Source organism: Macaca thibetana, chromosome 12, assembly GCF_024542745.1.
Source record: "Macaca thibetana thibetana isolate TM-01 chromosome 12, ASM2454274v1, whole genome shotgun sequence".
Lineage (NCBI taxonomy): Eukaryota > Metazoa > Chordata > Mammalia > Primates > Cercopithecidae > Macaca > Macaca thibetana.
This window is the reverse complement of record NC_065589.1, coordinates 122,390,904-122,411,727: the sequence shown is the minus strand read 5'-3', so window position 1 is coordinate 122,411,727 and position 20,824 is coordinate 122,390,904. Positions and strand designations below refer to the sequence as shown.

Genomic DNA, 20,824 nt, shown 5'->3' with positions numbered 1-20,824 from the left:
GAAAGAAAAGCTGTGCTTGAAATGGAATGAAGCAACTAAGTTCCTCACTATGAGAGGCGAGAGACAGTGTACCCTAAGCAAAAGATGGAATGTCTGCTAACTGTCAAGGCTGGCAAACAGAGCTGTGGTCATCGATTTCCACACTGAATCTGCCTCGTAAAGAGAATCAACAAGTATTTTCCACACCTAAGAATCATTACATGAGCATTTCCAGCATCTTGGAGCATTTATGTTGTTTTCTCCTTACCTTTTTCTCCAAGATGGCGCAGGACAAAGAACGATGCATATTTCCACAGAAAAATCATTAAGATCTTTACCACCACCCCATGGATGAGCTCAAGGTGCCTTCTTGAAGGAATGAATGACTGTTTTCAATGCTTTGTTACCAAAAGGGGCAAAAACCCTGAAATTTATCACCACCTCTTTTGGGAGTTTAAGCCTATAAAGAGATGTTTGGAAGAGTCTTTATGTATATAGGGTACAGCAGACTTGAAAATGTGATAAGCTACAGAACCTAAGGGCTCCTCTGAAATCAAGCAAAGCTAGTTAGCTAGAGGTGACCATGTCACTTATGTTAATGCATCCTAAACCTCTCGGAGAATAGCTTGATGTTCAAAAATGTGACGCTTGCAAATTTGAATTAACTGTCTTCACCGGGTCTTTAGTGAGTGAATGGAAGGGCAGAATTCTGTTTGGTATTTCTCTTCTTTCATGCAGTTTTTTTTTTCCATTTTTTCCTGATTTAATTTTTGTTTTAAAGCTGAGTTAAGATGGTTTAGGCTATTTCACTGAAACAGGTACTATTTTAAACTTTTATTTCAATTTCTTTATGCTGCAGCAACATATATGTGTGTGTGTTTGTGTGTATATATCTATATATGTGTCTGTGTATACATATGTGTATATATATATACTCACATATATATACATGTATGTGTATATATATACTCACATATATATACATGTATGTGTATATATACTCACATATATGTACATGTATGTGTATATATATACTCACATATATATACACATATACACATGTGTGTGTACATATATGTCAGTAGAATAATCCCAGGAATACCAGGAATACCTAGCTAGCATTCTTACAAAATTGGAGGAGGCATTTTTGAAGATACGGAACATCTACTTCCTAGACGCTTTCTTGTTACCTCCTAGTTTCAAGCTACTATTACCATGCCTCCCCTAGCTTTATGCTATGGTGTCGGCCCCAGGAGAGAGTGGTAAGAAAGGAGCAAAGTAATTTTCCTCACTACTATCAGTGATCATATATTTGAAAATACTCAGGGTCTAAGGGTCATAGTGAAAAAGGGTGATGAGTTAAGGCAAGTGATTGCCTATGGTAAAGAAAGTAAACCACCACAAAACAAACCTCTCTTACCCCTTTTATAATGCCTCCAAAGCAAACCAGGCCTCTAGGTTCTTCTCTCCCTGCCCTGGGTTCCCTGGTAAGAATAGGCTTGAGATGGGGAGGATGTCAGGAATGACCGTCATGTGCCTAAGCCAAAGAGCTCAGGTTCAAAGCAAGCCCGAACCACCAAGCGGCTGCCAAACTGAACAGTGCATTTTAGAAACTGGAAGTACAGAACTGAACATGCAGGAGTGCACACATGTGTCTCTTCCTTGTCTTGAATAGTGAAGTCAGTCTCTTGAGTGGTCGTTTTCACCCGATAGGTTCATCAGAGAGGAAGGCAGTGGCCACGTCTGCCTGGTCTCTTGGACTGGATCAAGGGAATTGATGCTGTGGTGGATGCAAATATGTTCCAGAAAAGAAATGGCAAGCAGAAAATAAAGAGAATGACCAAATCAAAAGACAGGAGAGAAGAAGGGGAGGAGATAATTGAACAACAAGAAAAAATAGTAGTAGGAACCCTGCAGTTTCTCAGATGAAATATTCCCGTTTACACTCGCTCACTGTGTTTTGCAAGTCAATATCATTTCTGAAGGAACTGTCCAAATTTTCTGGATATTCCTTCTCCTTCATCTGGTTTGTACGATGTGACTGCTTGTGCTGGTAGAGGAACCGGGTCATGATGCCGATGATACAGAAGATGATGAATATCACCACTGCTATCACCCCTGGAGAGAAAGGGGAAGGAAAGAGAGAAGGAAATAATCACAAATCATCTGCTCAGGAGAGTGGGTTCCTGCCAGATGAGAGGAATGCTAAAGAGAGAAAACAAAACAAAACAAATCACACAAACGCAACTCTGCCACCTGCCCAGAAATAAAGACCTGCTGAAAGGCCCTGTCTTCAATTATTATAAAACCTTCTTTCAAACTAGCTGGGGAGAGAGACGCTCTCAACCATAGAAGGTTTTGTTTAAAGAACTGAGAATGCCATCTTCTGCATATGGAATTGGACTAGCAAAGGGTTTCTTTGTAAGTTTTTCAAGTCTGCTATAAATGTGTCAGAATCATTTGTAATTAGCCCATTTTTTTGGTCACCTCACAACTAAGTATTTCAGAGTTACTTTAGCATCCTAGAAAATGGTACTTAAATATCTCACTTCTCAACACATGCCCTCCTGATGTAAATTTGTTTTATGTTATATACTTGTTTCGCTCAAACATTTTCATTAATAATGAAATGATCACTATAAATTCAGAACATTTTTGCATGCTCTGCACTCTGTGAAACTGAGGCTCATTCAGTGACAAGACGCCTCTGTTCTCGAGAAACTCAGAGTCCGTTGAGACGGCAAACTTCTGCCCAGGCCCATCAGATTCCCCCTAATTCTGATTGTGTGTGATTCAACTGGATTATGTTGCAAGCTATCCTTGCTTACCCTAAGGTCTCACCCTTACCTTTGCCAGGAAGGCTCTTGGAACATGAAAGGCAGTATCCGCCAAGGGACAGTGAAAATGTGGAAGTGGCAGATGTGTCTCTACATGAATGTAGTATTTCAGCATGAAAATATTTAACAATATGTATGATAAGCAAAGACTTGACTTGTAATAAGTTCTATATTTTGCTGTTTTATTTTTCTAAGGAGAGGAGATATTGAGGAAAAGTGTCTATTTTAGAAAGTTATTTTTGGACACAGTGCATTATGATTTACAGAAGCATGGACATTTGAAAGTTTCATATGTGGATTGCACGTCTTCCGCCAATTTTTTGTAGAACTGGGGCCATGATTAAGATTTATTTTTATAAATATATGTTCCTAAACCATTTTGTGGCATTTTCTACAACTATGTTAGAACAAGTAAGAGTAAAATCACTTAAGTTAGCAAGTCTATGAATAAACTGGGTGGTAGTGAGTGACTCTCCTGAGTGGGTTGCAGCCTTAAGAAATGAAATAGGAAACTGGTTCCTACTCCTTCAATGCTTGGGATAGTCCAAGTCAGCAGCTGTGCAAGCCTCCAGGAATTTTCCTAGGGTGTCAGATGACTTTCCTGTCCTTAAAGAGACTCACAGAGCATGTAAATAGCTGGAGAGGAATCAGCAGTCACAAAAGTCTTTTTCTGCACTTGTCAAATGGGAAATTACTGAACGAGATATAGGCACAAAATTCTTTCCCACATTTCTCGATGCCAAACAAAAATTAAGGTGGACCAGCTTCTCTGAAGCAGAAATTCAGGTCAGAGGTTTTAGGAACTTCCTTAAGGAAAGGCGTGGTTTTCCTTTCTTCATGTTATCAGGAGTGCACCTCTGTGCTCCCATAGCCATTTATACCTCCTCCCTCAGAACAGCCTTCACTGGTTGTCTTGTTTTCTGTTTACCCATCTCCTCCCTGGCTCATTCATCCTCTACTTAGCACAGAGCCTGACCCGCAGCAGGGCTCATTAAATATAAGCTAAATGGAACGATACTGCAGGTTTTTAAAAGGAAAACTCCATCTGCCAAGGATCAGTTCATCTAGGCTTCCAGAAGGCAGGGATGGTGGCACCTGCTAAGGTTATGTTTCTCAGATAGAAACGAGTTTGGTCTTTCACACGCATCTTACATTAAGCGAAGCTTGGAAATCATTCTGTGTTGCAAGACCCAGATGGAAAAATCAAGCCACAGCAGGCAGAAGCCAAGCTGAAGCAGAATAAAAAAGTGGGGAGGCCAACAGGCAGTGAGAAAATGGAAAAGCAGGAAAGCTGAGCTCGCAGCAGAGGAGACAAGGTCTGCATCTGTAACCATATGTGCAGTGAGATTTGAAACTACAGTCCTGTGGGCTTCACCCTGCTCATTAGACTTAACCCAAATCACTTGGTGGGGAACACTCCGCAGGACTGTGGCTTCACCCATTGTCTGCCCCAACGTGGCTTCTTCCCTGTATTTAGCTTTGTTGGTCTGCTTTGTTTGCATTTTAGGAACAGTGACAACTGTATGAAATGAACAGAATGTGAGCTGCTGTCTGTAAGTAAATGCTCCAGCTGTTGACTTGGTGCTCAGCTGCCTCGTGAATCAGAGGCAGGATGAAGCCGCAGAGCTGCTGGTGTTGGCAGAGCCTGCCTTTGATCATTCAGCACACATGACTACTCATGAAAAGCTCACAGTCTTGCAGATAATGTGGGGGGCTGTGAGCACTGGATGGCCATAATTAAGGAAGGCTTCAGATAACTTTCTCCAAAATACAGGATCGTTTATGTCTTTCTGCATTCAACAACAATGAATTGTTTACCTCCGATGACTGCCGAATCACTTCGAACAGCATTCGTGAGTGGTTCCCGCTCATCTGTCTTCCCAAAAGGATCTGAAAGGAGTAAAAGACATGGGACTTTACTTCTCACTCAAAGCACTGGCAGGAGGTCTACAGTGTGGCCCACCTGGAACGACACACCTGTGCATTACACCAGGTGCCCTCAAAGAGTTGTGAGTTGACATGTTGCAAGGAACTCAAAAAACATGCACAAGGAAAAAGCATTTGAAATGCACTGCTCACACCCCATGGTTCAATGACCCTTTTTGTTTATACGCTAGTTGTAAGACAAGGGGTTGAAACAGAGGATGGTGATATCCTGCCCACATGCCCTCACCCTGCCCCTAAGGTGCCCTGTTGCCTCGCTGGACAGTTCCTATGCATGCCACCCTGCTCTGCTTGAGAGTCTTCTTCAGGTGCAAGAGGATCCTGAGTTTATTGACAGTGAAGAACAAAAGTGCTGGAGAATTAACACCTTCAGGAACAGCCCTCACTGATGAGGGAGGAATTGTACTACAGGTGCAGTACCATATATGATATAAGAAAAAGCATCAGGTTTAAGGATACACAGACCTTAATCTGAATCTTTGCTCTGTTGTTTGTTGGTCTGGTGACATAGAGCAAGACCTCTTTTTAAATATGAATTTGCGCATGTATTAAAGGAGAGTAGTAATGCCTATATGTGTGTATATAATGCATGTTAAATTTTCAGGAACTTGTGGCTACTACACACTCATAAGTAGTCACTATTATGATTATTGTTGTATCATTTATTATTTATAATAATATATATTACAATATTGTTTATTATTGTTGTATCATTTATCATTGGAAAATGACTAGAACATGAGTCTTATTGTTCCCCTTTGGCTAATAAGGAAACTAGATTGAAACAATCAAATAACATGTCAAAAGTCCTACAGATCATTCATGGAAGAGGCAAAATTCACACCAAACGTATACAATTACTGCACTCAGAGTCTTTCTATTACTCCTCTCTGCTGCTGGAAAAACTCCAAGATTGGTGATGTGCAGGCAGCAACAGAATTCAAGCCCCCGTGTGACATCATTAGTCCTGTCATGTGTCATTTAAACTTTCTTATCTGTCCAATGGTAAAAATAATACTTTAATTGCCTTAAAAGGTTTTGTAAGAATTATACAAGTTAATATATATGTTTTTAGAACAGTGCCTGAGACAATGCAAGTGCTCACTAAATCTTGTTTCTTATTATAATGTTGCTTACTATCAATTACATACACATTTACATGTGTATAAACATGCATATCCTAGTCTTACGAGCGGGACATCAAGCTTCCTAATGAAAAAACCAAGACACGCACTTCTTCATACCACAGCACTTGCCACACGACCATGTACAGACACACATGCAAGATGTTTGGTAAGAATTTACTGTGTCTTCGAGTGAACAGAGAGTGGTGGTTTATGCTGTCTGTGGTGTACAGGGGTGGCCTTTTCCTAGGACTCTCGAAATTGGAGCAGAAACAAATCAACATGAGAGAGAGGCTGATGGGGTCAAATGGGAATGGTATTGTAATTAAAGAAGGTGCTGGCCATGGGGCAGATATTCTGAACTGGTGACATTGATAAGGTGGGTCTGGTGGAAAAAACTTGGGGTTGGAACTTGACATTATTATTAATCGTCTGTGTACACCTGAATGGCCTACTTACATGCATATATACATGGAGAAGAACATAGACGTGTGTGTGTGTATACATATATACATATATATATATATATATGTCGCCAATTATAACAATGGGGTGACGATGATGATACTGGGTGTTAGAGACAGAGAGAGAGCAGGCAGGCAAAGAGAAAGTGGAAAATGTGAAATCAGAGGAAGCAATGAAACGGGGAGAGAGAGAGGGGGAAGAGGTATGGTAAAAGACAGGTAGAAGACAGGGGGGAAAGAAAGAAGAAAGAATGGGAGGGAGGGAGAAAGGGAGAGAGGAAATTCAAAATATTTAGTTATTAGATCTCCTGCATCACACTGTCCACTGTGCTTGTTATTCTTGTATATCCCTGGGCTAGTCCGCCTACCTAAAATGCCTCCTGCTTCTTTATAAATACAGTCATGTGTAGCTTAATGGTGGGAATATATTCTGAAAAATGTGTCATTAGGCAGTTTTGTCATCGTGTGGAAATCATAGAGTGCGCTCACACAAACCTAGATGGTACAGCCTATGACACACCTAGACTGTATGTGTAGCATAGACTATTGCCCCAGGTTACAAACCTGTATAGCATGCTGCTGTACTGAATACTGCAAGCAACTATAACACATTTGTAAGTACATGTGTACCTAAGCATATCTAAACATAGAAAGGGCAGATTAGAAATACGAGATTTAAATACATGCTACACCTGCATAGGACACTTATCATGAATGGAGCCTACAGGACTGGAAGTTGCTCTGGGCGAGTCAGTGAGTGAGTGGTGAAGGTCTAGGACATTACTCTACACTAATAAAGCCTTTATAAGCACTATACACTTAGGCTACACTACATTTATTAACTTTTTTCTTTCTTCAATAATAAAGTATCTTTAGCTTACTATAACTTTTTTGCTTTGTAAACTTTTTATTTTTTTAACTTTTGACTTCTTTGTCATAACACTTAAAACACAAATAGCATACAACTATACAAAACTATTTTCTTTCTTTATATCCTTTTGCTATAAGACTTTTTCTGTTTTTAAATTTATTTATTATTTTTTACTTTTTAAACTTTTTTTTTCCTGAAAATGAAGACACAAACATACACAGTAGATTAAGCTTACATGAATTCACGACATTAACATCACTGTCTTCCACCTCCTCATGTTGTCCCACTGGAAGGTCTTCAGGGTCAACCACATGCAGGAGGTACCATCTTCTACCATAACAATGCCTTCTTCTGAGTTTTTTCCTAAAGAAAATGCTTGGGGCTTTTATTGAGGAGTAAGTTTATACCAGAGTCACCAAAATACGTGTGGATAAGGTGTTGTACTAGGACCTTATGGTTGCTACAACTTCATTAGGTCATAGAAATTATTCAGCTCCATTATAATCTTAGAGGACTACAGTCTATGCAGACCATTATCTTCACATGGTACATGACTGTATTCAAATCTGGATCATCCATTATGGTTTATTTTTCTGCCTTGCCTTGCCTTGCCCTGCCCTGCCCTGCCCTGCCCTGCCTTGCCTTGCCTTTCCCCTTGCCTTTCCCCTCTCGTTTCCTCTCCTCTCCTTTCCTCTCCTCTCCTCTCCTTCTTTTCTTTCTTTTCTTCCTTTCTTTCTTTCTTTCTTTCTTTCTTTCTTTCTTTCTTTCTTTCTTTCTTTCTTTCTTTCTTTCTTTCTTTCTTTCTTTCTTTCTTTCTTTCTTTCTTTCTTTCTTTTTGACTGAGTCTTGCTCTGTCACTTAGGCTGGAGTGCAGTGGCGCGATCTCAGCTCACTGCAACCTCTGTCTCCCCGGTTCAAGCAACTCTCCTGCCTCAGCCTCCTAAGTAGCTGGGATTACAGGCATACACCACCATGCGCAGCTAATTTTTCTGTTTTTAGTAGAGACGGGGTTTCACCATGCTGGTCAGGCTGGTCAGGAACTCCTGACCTTGTGATCTGCCCACCTTGGCCTCCCAAAGTGCCGGGATTATAGGCATGAGCCACCGTGCCCAGCCCCATGGCCTTTTCCCCTTACTCCAACTTACAATGGTTTCTCCCTTATTGAGTCTATGTACTACTTTTAAGATCATTAACCAAAGTAATAACCTTGGTTACTACTTAACATTGATTTTACAACAGATTTCCCCATTTCTAGCAAATTTTGCTAATGATACATTAATATATGTTAACCCAGTTTGTTAATTGTAACTCTCTAATATTTATTAAAGCTACAAATAAAATACTTCATATCTAGTATGATGACAGCTTCAGTAACACGACTACGAAAATTAAAAATACCATGCCTATATCCATGTTTAATGGACACCTTCTACAAAGTAACCCTTGGGGTAGTTATTCATTTATTTCAATAGTACTTCTCTCTTCACAGTGTGTCTAAATTGTCTTTTACAATTTTAGAGCTATCTTTTAGTTTTAATTCCCTTCTCAAAAAAAAAAATGACGCAGCTTAAATGTATCTATTTATATCATATATATAGATCAAGATCTATATATTATATATAGTCTATATCTATATATCTATTCTTATAGAATAGAATTTATTGTGTACTATAATTATATAGATAGACATTGAGCAACTATTTATATCTATCTCTGTGGAATATCTATATATAGAGAGAGATAGAGAGAGAGAGAGAGCCAACATTCGGTAAGAACTCCTCATTATTGAAATATGTTGGACTTCTACACTTGCACCTAATGATTTACCTGTGAGGGGTTTTCACTGATTACTAAATATGCTACACTCTACCAGAAATTTGCACTTTAACTTACATATTTCCTTTTGTAATGGTCTTCTGTCTTCTGAACATTGCAAACCCTTCTCCCTAAGCAATTGGCATGATCATATTATTTATAAATCTATCATTAGTTCATCTAAAAATATATTTGCTGCTTTTTCTAGGTTCCATACAACCCAAAAACTCTGTTCATATCTTTCCCTTAGCATTGCTCACACTGTATTATGATATTGTGCCCAGCATCTAATGCTACACCCTAATTCCCTGAACCATCGCCTTCCATCATCTTTACAGATTTCTAAAAGTAGGGACTTTAAATGTTTCTTAGTTTTTGTTATCTCCACTAACTATGGAAGTTAACACTGAGTAGCTGCTTGAAAGATGTGTGATGAATGAGGCAACAGGAGAGTCACAACAATCTCACCAAAGACAACTCAAAATCGCATTTGAAGAATAAAATGGTGAAACCTAAAGCAGTAAAGGAGTGGGCAATACATTGCTGGAAGAGTAGATAGAAATATTTAAATATCCTATTCAGATTACCAACTTGGTTAAAAAATTTATTTCTCAATTTTTACAAAATATTGGACTGGGCACTATGGATCTCAGGCTAAAGGTCTTGGCTAAGAGTCCTGCCATATAAGAGAGTGCATGTTTCTCAATATATTTCCCAAGATACGAAAATCCCCCTGACTTGTTTACTGCAATAAGATGTCCCACCTTTTATCTTCCTACTAACACATCATGACCTATCATAGACCATTGCCAGGGGAATTGTGCCTGTAATAGAAAATTACCATGGCCCAGAACCCTTTGATGCCTACCACTATTGTTCTTAGTGTATGCTTGGAGGCAAGGGGAGGGTAAAACAATACCATGGTAATCTGGGAGCTGTATCAAATATCTCAGACCTAGCCTCTTCATCACCACTACTTGCAAAACCCATACTGTATATCAATATTGGCAGCAAATTCTGAACAAAATGTATATCCTGTGGATTTAGAAAAAGCATCCTGGAAAAACCTGACAATACCTCCTCACTCCCATACCAACCACTTTATTTTTATTTATTTATTTATTTTTGAGACGGAGTCTTGCTCTGTCGCCCAGGCTGAGTGCAGTGGCGCAATCTCGGCTCACTGCAAGCTCCGCCTCCCGGGACAAACCACTTTAAAGCATAGTCAGAATGACAACCTTATTACTGTTTCTATCTATCAATATTGACATGTTGATACATGTGGATGTCTTGGTTTTATCCCAGTGTATTAGTCATTTTGTTTTATCAGTATTTATGATGCTTTGACATCTTGAGGACCTTGCTGGCCAGGGAGACACTGCCCCTCCCAGTGCTAGCTAATTCCTAGAGATAGCAAACAACATGCCTGCAAGCATGCATTTTATACACAAACCAATCAATCCAGAGCCCATCTTCCCCCACTAACTCATTTATTTAACTCACACTCACCAACCCAGTATTTCTCTTGCCTTAAATAACTCAAGGCCAAGTATTAAATAACTAGAGACCACCCTTATAGCACAGATACTGCCCAAATTATTCAAACTATCCAATTCTAACTGGCTCAAGCTTGCCTACCTGGTTCACACCATTCCTTCCCGTGGAAGCTGCAACACAGCCACCCCACCACACTTTCCCCTTTCTCTTTCTGCCTCCTGACCAACCCTAGCACTCCTCCATGTGGCTCTGCATGGTATAATGTATCTCCTTTCTTGCGAACTGTAAGAAACAAACTTTGCTTTCAAAGGCTGTCATCTCATGCCTGTCACCTTATCATACCTGATTAAAACAAAATCCCAGATACATTTTCAGACACCCAAAATGGCAGTGACTAAGAAAAGATAAAAAAGGCACTTAGAGAATGGTGAAGCCTAGATGCATGGATGATGGTGCTGTGGGTTTTTTCTACTTTTAAAAAAGGCTGATTTAATTTATTTTGGTTACATATTCAGAAACAGGATTCGAGTTTTAGTATTTTGAGGAACCTCTCTACTCTTTTCCATAATGGCTGTACCAAGTTGCATTCCCACCAGTAGTGTACAAGGGTTCCGTTTTCTGCACTTCCTCTCCGACATATGTTGTTCTTGTCTTTTTGATACTAGCCATCACATTATCAGCTGTGAAGTGACATCTCATTGTGGTTTTGATTTGCATTTCCCTGATGATCAGTGATGTTAAGCACCTTTTCAGGTACCTGTTGGACGTTTGTATGTCTTTTGTGGAAAAAAATAAAAAAGCCTATTCACATCCTTTGCCTATTTTTTTAAATTTATTTTTTATTATTATTATACTTTAAGTTCTAGGGTACATGTGCATAACGTGCAGGTTTGTTACATATGTATACTTGTGCCATGTTGCTGTGCTGCACCCATCAACTTGTCATTTACATCAGGTATAACTCCCAATGCAATCCCTCCCCCCTCCCCCCTCCCCATGATAGGCCCCGGTGTGTGATGTTCCCCTTCCCGAGTCCAAGTGATCTCATTGTTCAGTTCCCACCTATGAGTGAGAACATGCGGTGTTTGGTTTTCTATTCCTGCAATAGTTTGCTAAGAATGATGGTTTCCAGCTGCATCCATGTCCCTACAAAGGACACAAACTCATCCTTTTTTATGGCTGCATAGTATTCCATGGTGTATATGTGCCACATTTTCTTAATCCAGTCTGTCACTGATGGACATTTGGGTTGATTCCAAGTCTTTGCTATTGTGAATAGTGCCACAATAAATGTTTTTCTTTTTTCTTTTCTTTCTTTTCTTGCTATGGAGTTATATTAATTCTTTTTATGCTTTGGCTACTAACCCTTCATCAGTCATATAGTTTAAAAACTTTTTTTTCCAATTCTGTAGATTGCCTTTTCATTTTGTGTATTGTGTCCTTTGCTGTACAGAAGTTCTTTACTTTTATGCAGTCCCACTTTTTTATTTTTGCTCTTGTTGATCCTACTTTTGGTGCCATGTAAAAATTACATATATATTTTCAAGATCAATGTTAAGGAGATTTTTCCTTATGTTCCTTTCCTGGAGTTTACAGTCTCAGGTCTTATATTTAAGGTTTTAATCCATTTCAAGTTAATTTTTATATGGTGCAAGATAAAGGTCCAATTCTATTCTTTTGCATGTGGATATTCAATTTTCCCAGCACAATTTATTGAGTAAGCAACATTTTCCATATTATGTATTTTTGGAAATCTTGCCAAAGATTAGTTGATTAAATAAGCCTGGGTTTATTTCTGGCTTTTTTATTCTGTTCTATTGGTCTATGTGTTTGTTTTATGCCAGTATTATGCTTTTTTGATTACTATAGCTTTGCAATATAGTTTGAAATCAGAGAGTGTGATGACTGCAGCTTTCTGCACTAGTGTTTACTGCAGTATTATTCACAATAGCCAAGATATGGAAACAACCTGTCTGTTAACGCTTAAATGATTAAAGACATTGTGGCATATACACACGCAATTGGAAATTATTCAGCATTAAAAAAGATCATGCCATTTGTGACGATACAGAATAACCTAGAGGACGTTATGCCAATTTGAAATAAACAAGACACAGAAAGACAAATACTATGTGATATAACTTATATGTGGAATCTACAAAAGTCAAACTCATAGAAACAGAATGGTGGTTGGCAGGGGCTGGCGTGTGGAGGAAATGGAGAGTTGTTGGTTAAAGAGTACAAGCTTTCAGTCAGAAGATGATAAATTTGGGGGATTTTTTTTTTCTTTTTTGAAACAGAGTTTCGCTCTATCCCCCAGGCTGGAGTGCAGTTGCACGATCTTGGGGCATTGCAACCTCCGCCTCCTGGGTTCAAGCGATTCTCATTCCTCAGCCTCCCAAGTAGCTGGAATTACAGGTGCCCGCCACCATGGCCAGCTAATTTTTGTATTTTTAGTAAAGATGGGGTTTCGCCACGTTGGCCAGACTGGTCTCGAACTCCTGACCTCAGGTGATCCACCCGCCTTAGCCTCCCAAAGTGCTGCAATTACAGGCATGAGCCACCACACTAGGCCCAAATTTTGGTGAACTAATGTACAGCATGATGACCGCAGTTATTCATACTGTGTTGTTTCCTTGACGTTTGCTAAAATAGTAAACCTTAAGTGTCCTCATCAGATGTGCATACACATACACACACACACACACAAAGGGTAACTATGTGCAGTGATAAGTGTGATTAATTAAATTGTGATAGTAATTACACAATGCATATGTTTATCAGATTATCACATTTTACACTTTGAAAATATATAATTTGTATTTGTCAATTATTTCTTAGTAAAGCTAAAAAAAGGTTTATTTTAATCACATGAATTATCATATTAGTTGGAGAACCAGCTTGCTGCCTCCCATTCTCTAAATACCTCAATTCTCAGAGCAGTATCCAGTTCAACAGTAGTGACTATGTATACAAACACACACACACACACACACACACACACACACAAAATGCATTATATACATGCATAATAAGCAAAGTACACAACTATGCATTTAGTTCTAATTACTCATCATATTAAAAATAAAACATCAATTATATATAAAAATCCCCCATGAAATATCAGTCATAACTTTTAACCACCTGTAATTACACGAGGTAAAAATTGAGTCGCATTAGCCAACCCTTTCATCTGGAAGCTTCTTGAAGACACCAAAAGTAGTGCCAGTGACAGAAGCTCTCTTGTGCGTGCTCTTGAGTATACCTGATGAAGAATGCACCGTGGTCACTGCATCCACATCTGAGTCCACCATGAAGTCGCAGCTGGATTCCGTCAAGGTCCCATGGACAGTCACAGGCGCGGCGGTAGCATGGCGCAGGGCAGCTTTCAGTGGTGCTATGTGGTTGTACTGGACGGAAGACATGCATCCAGCAAAACCCAAGGCGTTTGCTTTAGCAACTTCAGAATCCAAACTAAGATTCTCTGCAATGTAAAAGACAATCAGAAGTCCTTTACTTCTTTTTTTTCCTCAAATTATGCTGGGTCCTCTTTGAGTAATATCTAAAATTACAGAAATTCCCTCGTTATTCTTTGAGTAAACAAAACCCTCCCTTATCTCTCTTTATCTCCTTTCCCCAGCTCCGCTCCCAACGCAAGCATCAATATGTCAGCCACATTTCATAGAAAACTGTCAGGGCCATCTCTGCTTTGAGATAAAGAATATTCCAAACTTCTAAATTTTCATTCATGTATTTTATGAACTGTAACAAAGACAATAAATCTGTTCTGTACTTTAGGTGTTTTATAAAATTTATATCACTATCCCCATCATCATTTATCTTTGGATGCTGGTGATTAGTGCAAGCTCCCTACGATGTTCATTACAACACTTCACTCAAAAATGTAGCAAGAGAAAAAAGAATAAAGAGGTAGAGACGTCAGAAGTCAACATTGTCCTTCCAAAGATTTATCGTGTAAATTATTTTAAGCCACCTGTGTAGACTGACCTTCTATTCAAGATTTTCACCTGCTTGGTTCTGTCCGTGGAACTGATTGGTGTGCATGGGTTTTTTATGACAGCATTCAACTTCGTAAAGTATCTTTGAGACTTTATAAAAGATGAACGTGCAGTAATTTGGAATTCACAGCAAGATCAAATGTCTCATTTTCTTCAAGATTTGTGGTAAGATTACTCAGTATTCTATTCCTTTTTGTTAAAAGAGTAATTTGAACAAACTTCTATGATGCAATTATATAAAACTGCAATGCATAATGAGCCATTTTTTTCCTAAGGTGTAACAGTCGTAACATACCGAGATGGTCCAAATGGTTATTTATTAAGATAATTTGTTTGTTTTCTGAAAGGTGGTAGGGACTCTCTCATCTACCAGTGTAGATTATAATTTTATTTTGATTCATAAATGGTCAAAGAGACTCCATCGATTTGTAAGCATGCATTATGTTGGCAGCATTAAGAGACATGATAAGGATATGGAAGAAAATGAGAAATTAACCTCCCTTAATAATGCCTTTTCTAAGTTTTGCTCTAATTTTACTCTCCTCCATCAACACCCATGTAAACTTAGACAAGTCATCATCTCTGTCTTTTTTACATAAAGAATGAAATCGTGCATTAATGTTATGTGGCTGCTGTGACAAATTGCCACAAACTTAAATGACTTTAAACAGCTTAAAACACAAGTGTGTGATCTTGCAGTTCTGTGCGTTTGAAGTCTGCCGTAGATCTCATTGGGTTGAAAATCAAGTATCAGCAAGGCTGCGTTAATTCTAAAGGCTCTGGAGGAATATTACATTTCCTCGCCTTTTCCGGCTTCTAGAAACCACCCACATCCCAGGGCTTCTCTAGACTCCTTCTCTATTTCCAGGCAAGCAATGTTACATTTCTCTGTGTCTTTCTTCCATACTCACTTCAACCTATAATTCTCTTCTATCTCCTTCTTTCACTTTTAAGAACCCTTTTGATTACACTGGGTTCATCCTGATAATACAGGATTGTCTTCCTATTTCAAATACAGATGATAAGCAATATTAATTACTTTTGCAACTTTACTTCCTCTTTGACACATCGCCTAATGTATTCTTGGGTTCTGAGGATTAGAACACAGACATCTTTGTGCACTATAATTTTTTTTTTTTTTTTTTTTTTTTGAGACCGAGTCTCGCTACGTCTCCCAGACTGGAGTGCAGTGGCGTGAACTCGGCTCACTGCAAGCTCCACCTCCCGGGTTCACGCCTCAGCCTCCCGAGTAGCTGGGACTACAGGTGCCCGCCACCACGCCCGGCTAATTTTTTGTATTTATAGTAGAGACAGGGTTTCACTGTGTTAGCCAGGATGGTCTTGATCTCCTGACCTCGTGATCCACCCGCCTCGGCCTCCCAAAGGGCTGGGATTACAGGCGTGAGCCACCGCGCCGGGCCTGTGCACTATAATTCTATCTACAACTTCAGGTCTGAGATTTTGTGAGAACTTTCCCAAATATGATAATGAAAATCCAATAATAAAGTGAACTGTCACTTCTTCAAATATAAAAGAACTCTGAGATGTATGAGAAACCTTCTGTCTTCCAAATATTCAAATATCTCATACAGCGCTGATATTATTTGTTACTTATTCGTGAAAGGATCACATATGTTTGTTTGTTATCATGAGCATTAAAAGACTGTATCCCACATAAAGCATCTCACAAAAAGCTTTAATGGGCTAGATGGTTTTTACTGGTGGCACCAGAACTCAGTGTATCCAGATACAATTCAGAATATACATTAGCTACAGATTGGTAGTTAGCAAGAGGTAGAGTTAAAGATCAGAAATATTTAGAGGAAGAGGCAGAAGACAAGGGAAGAGGAGCATAAAGTGTCATGGGGTTTTTGCATTGTAGGATTTCAGAACATGGAAAGTGACAAGTCATTGTAGTTCCGCCTGAAGGATCTAAGTCAACATCGCCAGTTCTCATCCCAGGACTCAATGGGGAAGAAGCCTACATAGTGTCAAGGATCTTGGAGGACATCACTATAGTGACTGTCATGACACACTCCAGATGTAAGAATAGGCACAAAGATAAGTTGGGGGAAATGCCAGCAAATGACATTCTCTCCTTGAATGAAGAGATGTTTTAAATAAAGCCCTATCTCTAGGGAAGTGTGCTTCTTCCAGATGTATTAGAAGGACGGAAACCTTGAGGTGTTTCTGAAAAGAAATGCAAAGAACAAGAATCCCTGATAGAAGAAAATATTCTCCGCATGAAGCTCAAGATCATGATTTCTCAGATCCTTACGCAGATGGAGAGGAAAAAAAACAAAAATAAGACAAAAGTTAGAAAGGTTCTAAATGATTTTAGTTTCTTATAATAGTGTTAGCTAATATGTAGTATGCTATAATAATTTGCTGAAAACAGTAATTTTAAAGCTGCAAAATACTCAACATTCACCACTCACTGAGTAGCTACATGCAACTGCAATAATTGTTGTCGAAGAATGATTTCTATTCCCCTCAAAAGCTATTGTAGATATGTGTTCTCAATCTTCAAAATTTACAGATGAAGTAACTGCGACTCGAAGAAGTTCAAAGATGTACTGAAGATCACGTAGCAGGGTTGAGATTTAAACCCAAGTCTTTATGATTTTAAATGCCAAACTGTATCTAAGCAATGCAGCCTCCAAAAAAAAAAACCCTCCAAAATATCTCTTGTATAGAGGAAAATAATTTTACATAAATTATCTTTAAAAATGGGTTGCAAAATCTAAGGAAAGCACAAGTTATTTTGGTTAAATGCCTCACAGAATTCACTGAACTCTATATTATATTAAAGACAAATGTATTTCCTAATTCATTTTTCTGTTTTTAGGTTAAAATTACATTAGATTCATGTGGAGTTAGATGAGGGGGCTGTTTTATGTGCTGTGCTAGAGAATGGATGTTGAAGACAAACTTAATAGCGAATACAGCTCCTCAAAGGCTGACAAAATGGGAATGCAAGCAAAGGCGACACCACTGAAAAATGCCAGTATTCCCTGTTTCGCTTTTCCCAAGATTTTCTACTAACATAAAAAATCTTATCCAAAAAAAGAACGACAATGTTCAAAAGTCTTGTCACTGCCTTAAGAAACCAAAGGTATCTTGGAAAGAAAAAACAACAGCATATCCAAATGTCTTATTTGAAATTGACTTAGTTTCTCTTACTCAATACATTTTAAATATTATCAAAATATGGTTCTTGATTCTCTTTTGACTTAGCCCCGTGCCCCCCAAGGGTGATGCCAAAACAGCATGAGTTGCTGATAGGTACAGACTGGAAATTAGGCCGACCTAAGTTGATGAATCATGAACTTGCACATATGATATCTGTTTCTACATTTCTTCAATTTTATCCACTATGAAACAGGGATAATAGTACCTACCACATGAACTGTGTCAGAAACAAATACAATAATATAAGTTGAATTTATAAGTCAATGACCATTAATGCATCTTTGCTGTTGTATGTATTTATTTGGTTTTTGTATATATTTATATTGTACAACATGATGTTTTGATACATGCATACATTGTAGAATGGCTAAGTCAAGCTGTTTAAGGTAACATGGGGGTTTACCTTACATACCTTTTTTGTGTGTTGTGAAAACCTACTCTCAGCAATTTTCAAATATATAATATATTGTTATTAACTGCAGTCGCCATGATGTACAATAGGTCCCTTGAACTTATTCTCCAGAACTTATTTTCCAGTTTAACTAAATATTCATCCTTTGACTAACATCTCACCATAATAAAAGCATACTGTTAGGAGGAGGCGGGGGGAGTGGTAGTTGGCACTAATAGTAAAATCTTTTACTCCTCCTACTATTCATCAGTTCCAAACTCTGTTGCCTGGCTTCAGTGCCCCTCAACATGCCCAAGTATTGTTGCATTTAGAACTATGGTGTAGACACTAATATGCTTGCTGTGGAAATCTACTACATTTCCACTTACTACTGATTCACGATTGAACAAATGTAGCACTCAAATTTTGAATGACTTAGTTAATTCATTTTAAACTAACTTTTTTGGCATTTAAAATTTGGCTTCCTACATTATTTTGCAAACACCTTTATTTCTTGTAAGTAAAGCTATGTTCCTCTGTTAAATCTAATAGACCTGTGATGCCCGAGAAAGTAGCACAGAGCCAATTGTAGCCTCAGAATGCACAATACTTTACACATTCGCAGTTGTTTGACAGGAAGAGAGTGATAGAATGAATCCAGGCTAGTTTTGTGCAGGCAGGTTTGTGTGTGTATGTGTGTGTGTGTGTGTGTGTGTGTGTGTGTTTTATATATGAAAGAAAGACAAAAAGATCAGCAATTTGCTAAAAACAGACATTGCTCGAGATTGTAACATGACATTTTCTATGTGTGAAAAGTTACTTATGACACTTGAATCCTGAAGTATAACAATGCAAAGCTGTACAGACCCATACAACAGGGGCTTATAAGAGTAAAATGTTGTATCAAGATAAAATATAAATAAGTGGAATCAATGTTAATGGAAGGTATGAGAAGTATAAACAAGTAAAATTTTTTCCCTCTAGAGTTCATTGTGGCTTTCAGGTAAGGGACAAACGGTTTGAAAACTTAACTACAAGGAGGACCCAAAGTCCAAGAAATAAATAAATCTTTCAGTCCTGAAAGAGGATTGTCAAATTTGGTTAAACACACACACACACACACACCCCACCCCACACTTGGCATTTGCTTACTACTTTTATGTTTATCTTGGTACACTCATTTGTATGTACGATGTAAATATTTTCCTTTATAAAGTGAGAAAGTGAGATAATTATACACAACTTCCAGTTTGGAAAGACAAGACACATAAGGTCAAGTAATTGTTTAAAGTAAATTAACCGGTCCATGGCCAATTCAGGCCTGAAACCTAGGTTTCATGGCCATATCTCCCCTTTTTTTTTTTCTATTATGCTATGCTTGACACTTTTCTGTAGGTATGGATTGTTGATAAGCTAAACACAATTTTATTTCTCTAGCCTGACTTAACAGTCATTCACTCACTAACACCCAGTCTCCCACCTACACATCCAACCTGTCTGCTGTGTATGATCTGAACTAACTTGCTCAGACATGATTCTCTCTGCCTGGAAGACTGTTCTGTTCCTTGACGACCTGGATAACTTCTGTACCTGCTCTGTAAAACATACATCTAATGATTGGCCACCTAGACAGCCACAGCTCCGTGTTGAATATTGGACTTACAGTGACTAGCAAACACATTCTTCCTACCTCTGTGAACTTTCAATGATTTTGGAGGATGAATTTAGCAGACCAGCAAAAATTTCAGGCAATAAATCTTACAGCAGAGGGAGATCATTATGTCCATGGGAACATAAAAGAGACCCCTGACAAATCTAGGGTAACAGTGATCACACTGAGAATGCAAAACGACTTTCAGGAAAATGTATGAACATGTATATTTATGGATCTCTACTCATTCAGAGGGTGTGGTTGGGGATGGTGTGCAGAAATCTGCAATTTAAAGAACACATTCTCAGGTAATTATGATGTAGATGGTTCATGGAACACATTTTGGGAAACACTGATTTTAGAAAGATTGCTTGGAATAAATGCATTTAAATAAAGGCTTAAATGATGAATAGAAGATGGTTACATGTTTCAGGAACAAAACAAAACCTTTACAAAGTAAAGAGGGAAGTAATGTGTCACATTTAAGACACTGAAAAATGAAGTTAACTCTGTCTGAAATAAGGCAAAAGATGACACTGAATAGATACGTAGGAGTCAGAGCGAGGTAAAGAACTTCAATATTCCTGGCCAGATACGGTGGCTCATGCCTGTAATCCCAGCATTTTGGGAGGCCAAGGCATGCGGATCACCTGAAGTCAGGAGTTCGACACCAGCCTGGACAACATAGTGAAACCCCGTCTCTACTAAAAATACAGAAATTAGCTGGGTGTGGTGGCATACACCTATAATCCCAGCTACTTGGGAGGCTGAGGGAGGAGACTCACTTGAACCTAGGAGGTGGAGGTTGCAGTGAGCTGAGATGGGGTCACTGCACTCCAGCCTGGGTGACAAGAGCAAAACTCTGTCTCAAAACAAACAAACAAAAAAAAAAAAAAAAAAAAAAGAACTTCCATATTCCTAAGACATTTTGCGTAATTCTATTAGGCTGCCTTTGCTTTGCCATTTTGTCTGTCCTCCCCTTCTTGCTTTAACAAAGGCTGTCCTTTTCAAAACTTCATTCACATCAACCAGAATACAGT

At 38.6% G+C, this 20,824-nt stretch overlaps 1 protein-coding gene across 1 annotated transcript in view; it reads right to left on the bottom strand.

The window, feature by feature from the left end:
* Positions 1-1,216: 1,216 nt before the first annotated feature.
* CNTNAP5 (contactin associated protein family member 5) overlaps positions 1,217-20,824 on the bottom strand; it is an 862,050-nt gene continuing 842,442 nt past the window's right edge. Inside the window, exons 22-24 of the mRNA XM_050752523.1 lie at positions 13,797-14,015; positions 4,635-4,706; positions 1,217-2,097 (exon numbers count right to left, since the gene is read on the bottom strand). Of these exons, the coding sequence (XP_050608480.1) occupies positions 1,901-2,097; positions 4,635-4,706; positions 13,797-14,015 (488 nt within the window). The 3' untranslated portion in view covers positions 1,217-1,900. The remainder of the gene's footprint in view (positions 2,098-4,634; positions 4,707-13,796; positions 14,016-20,824) is intronic.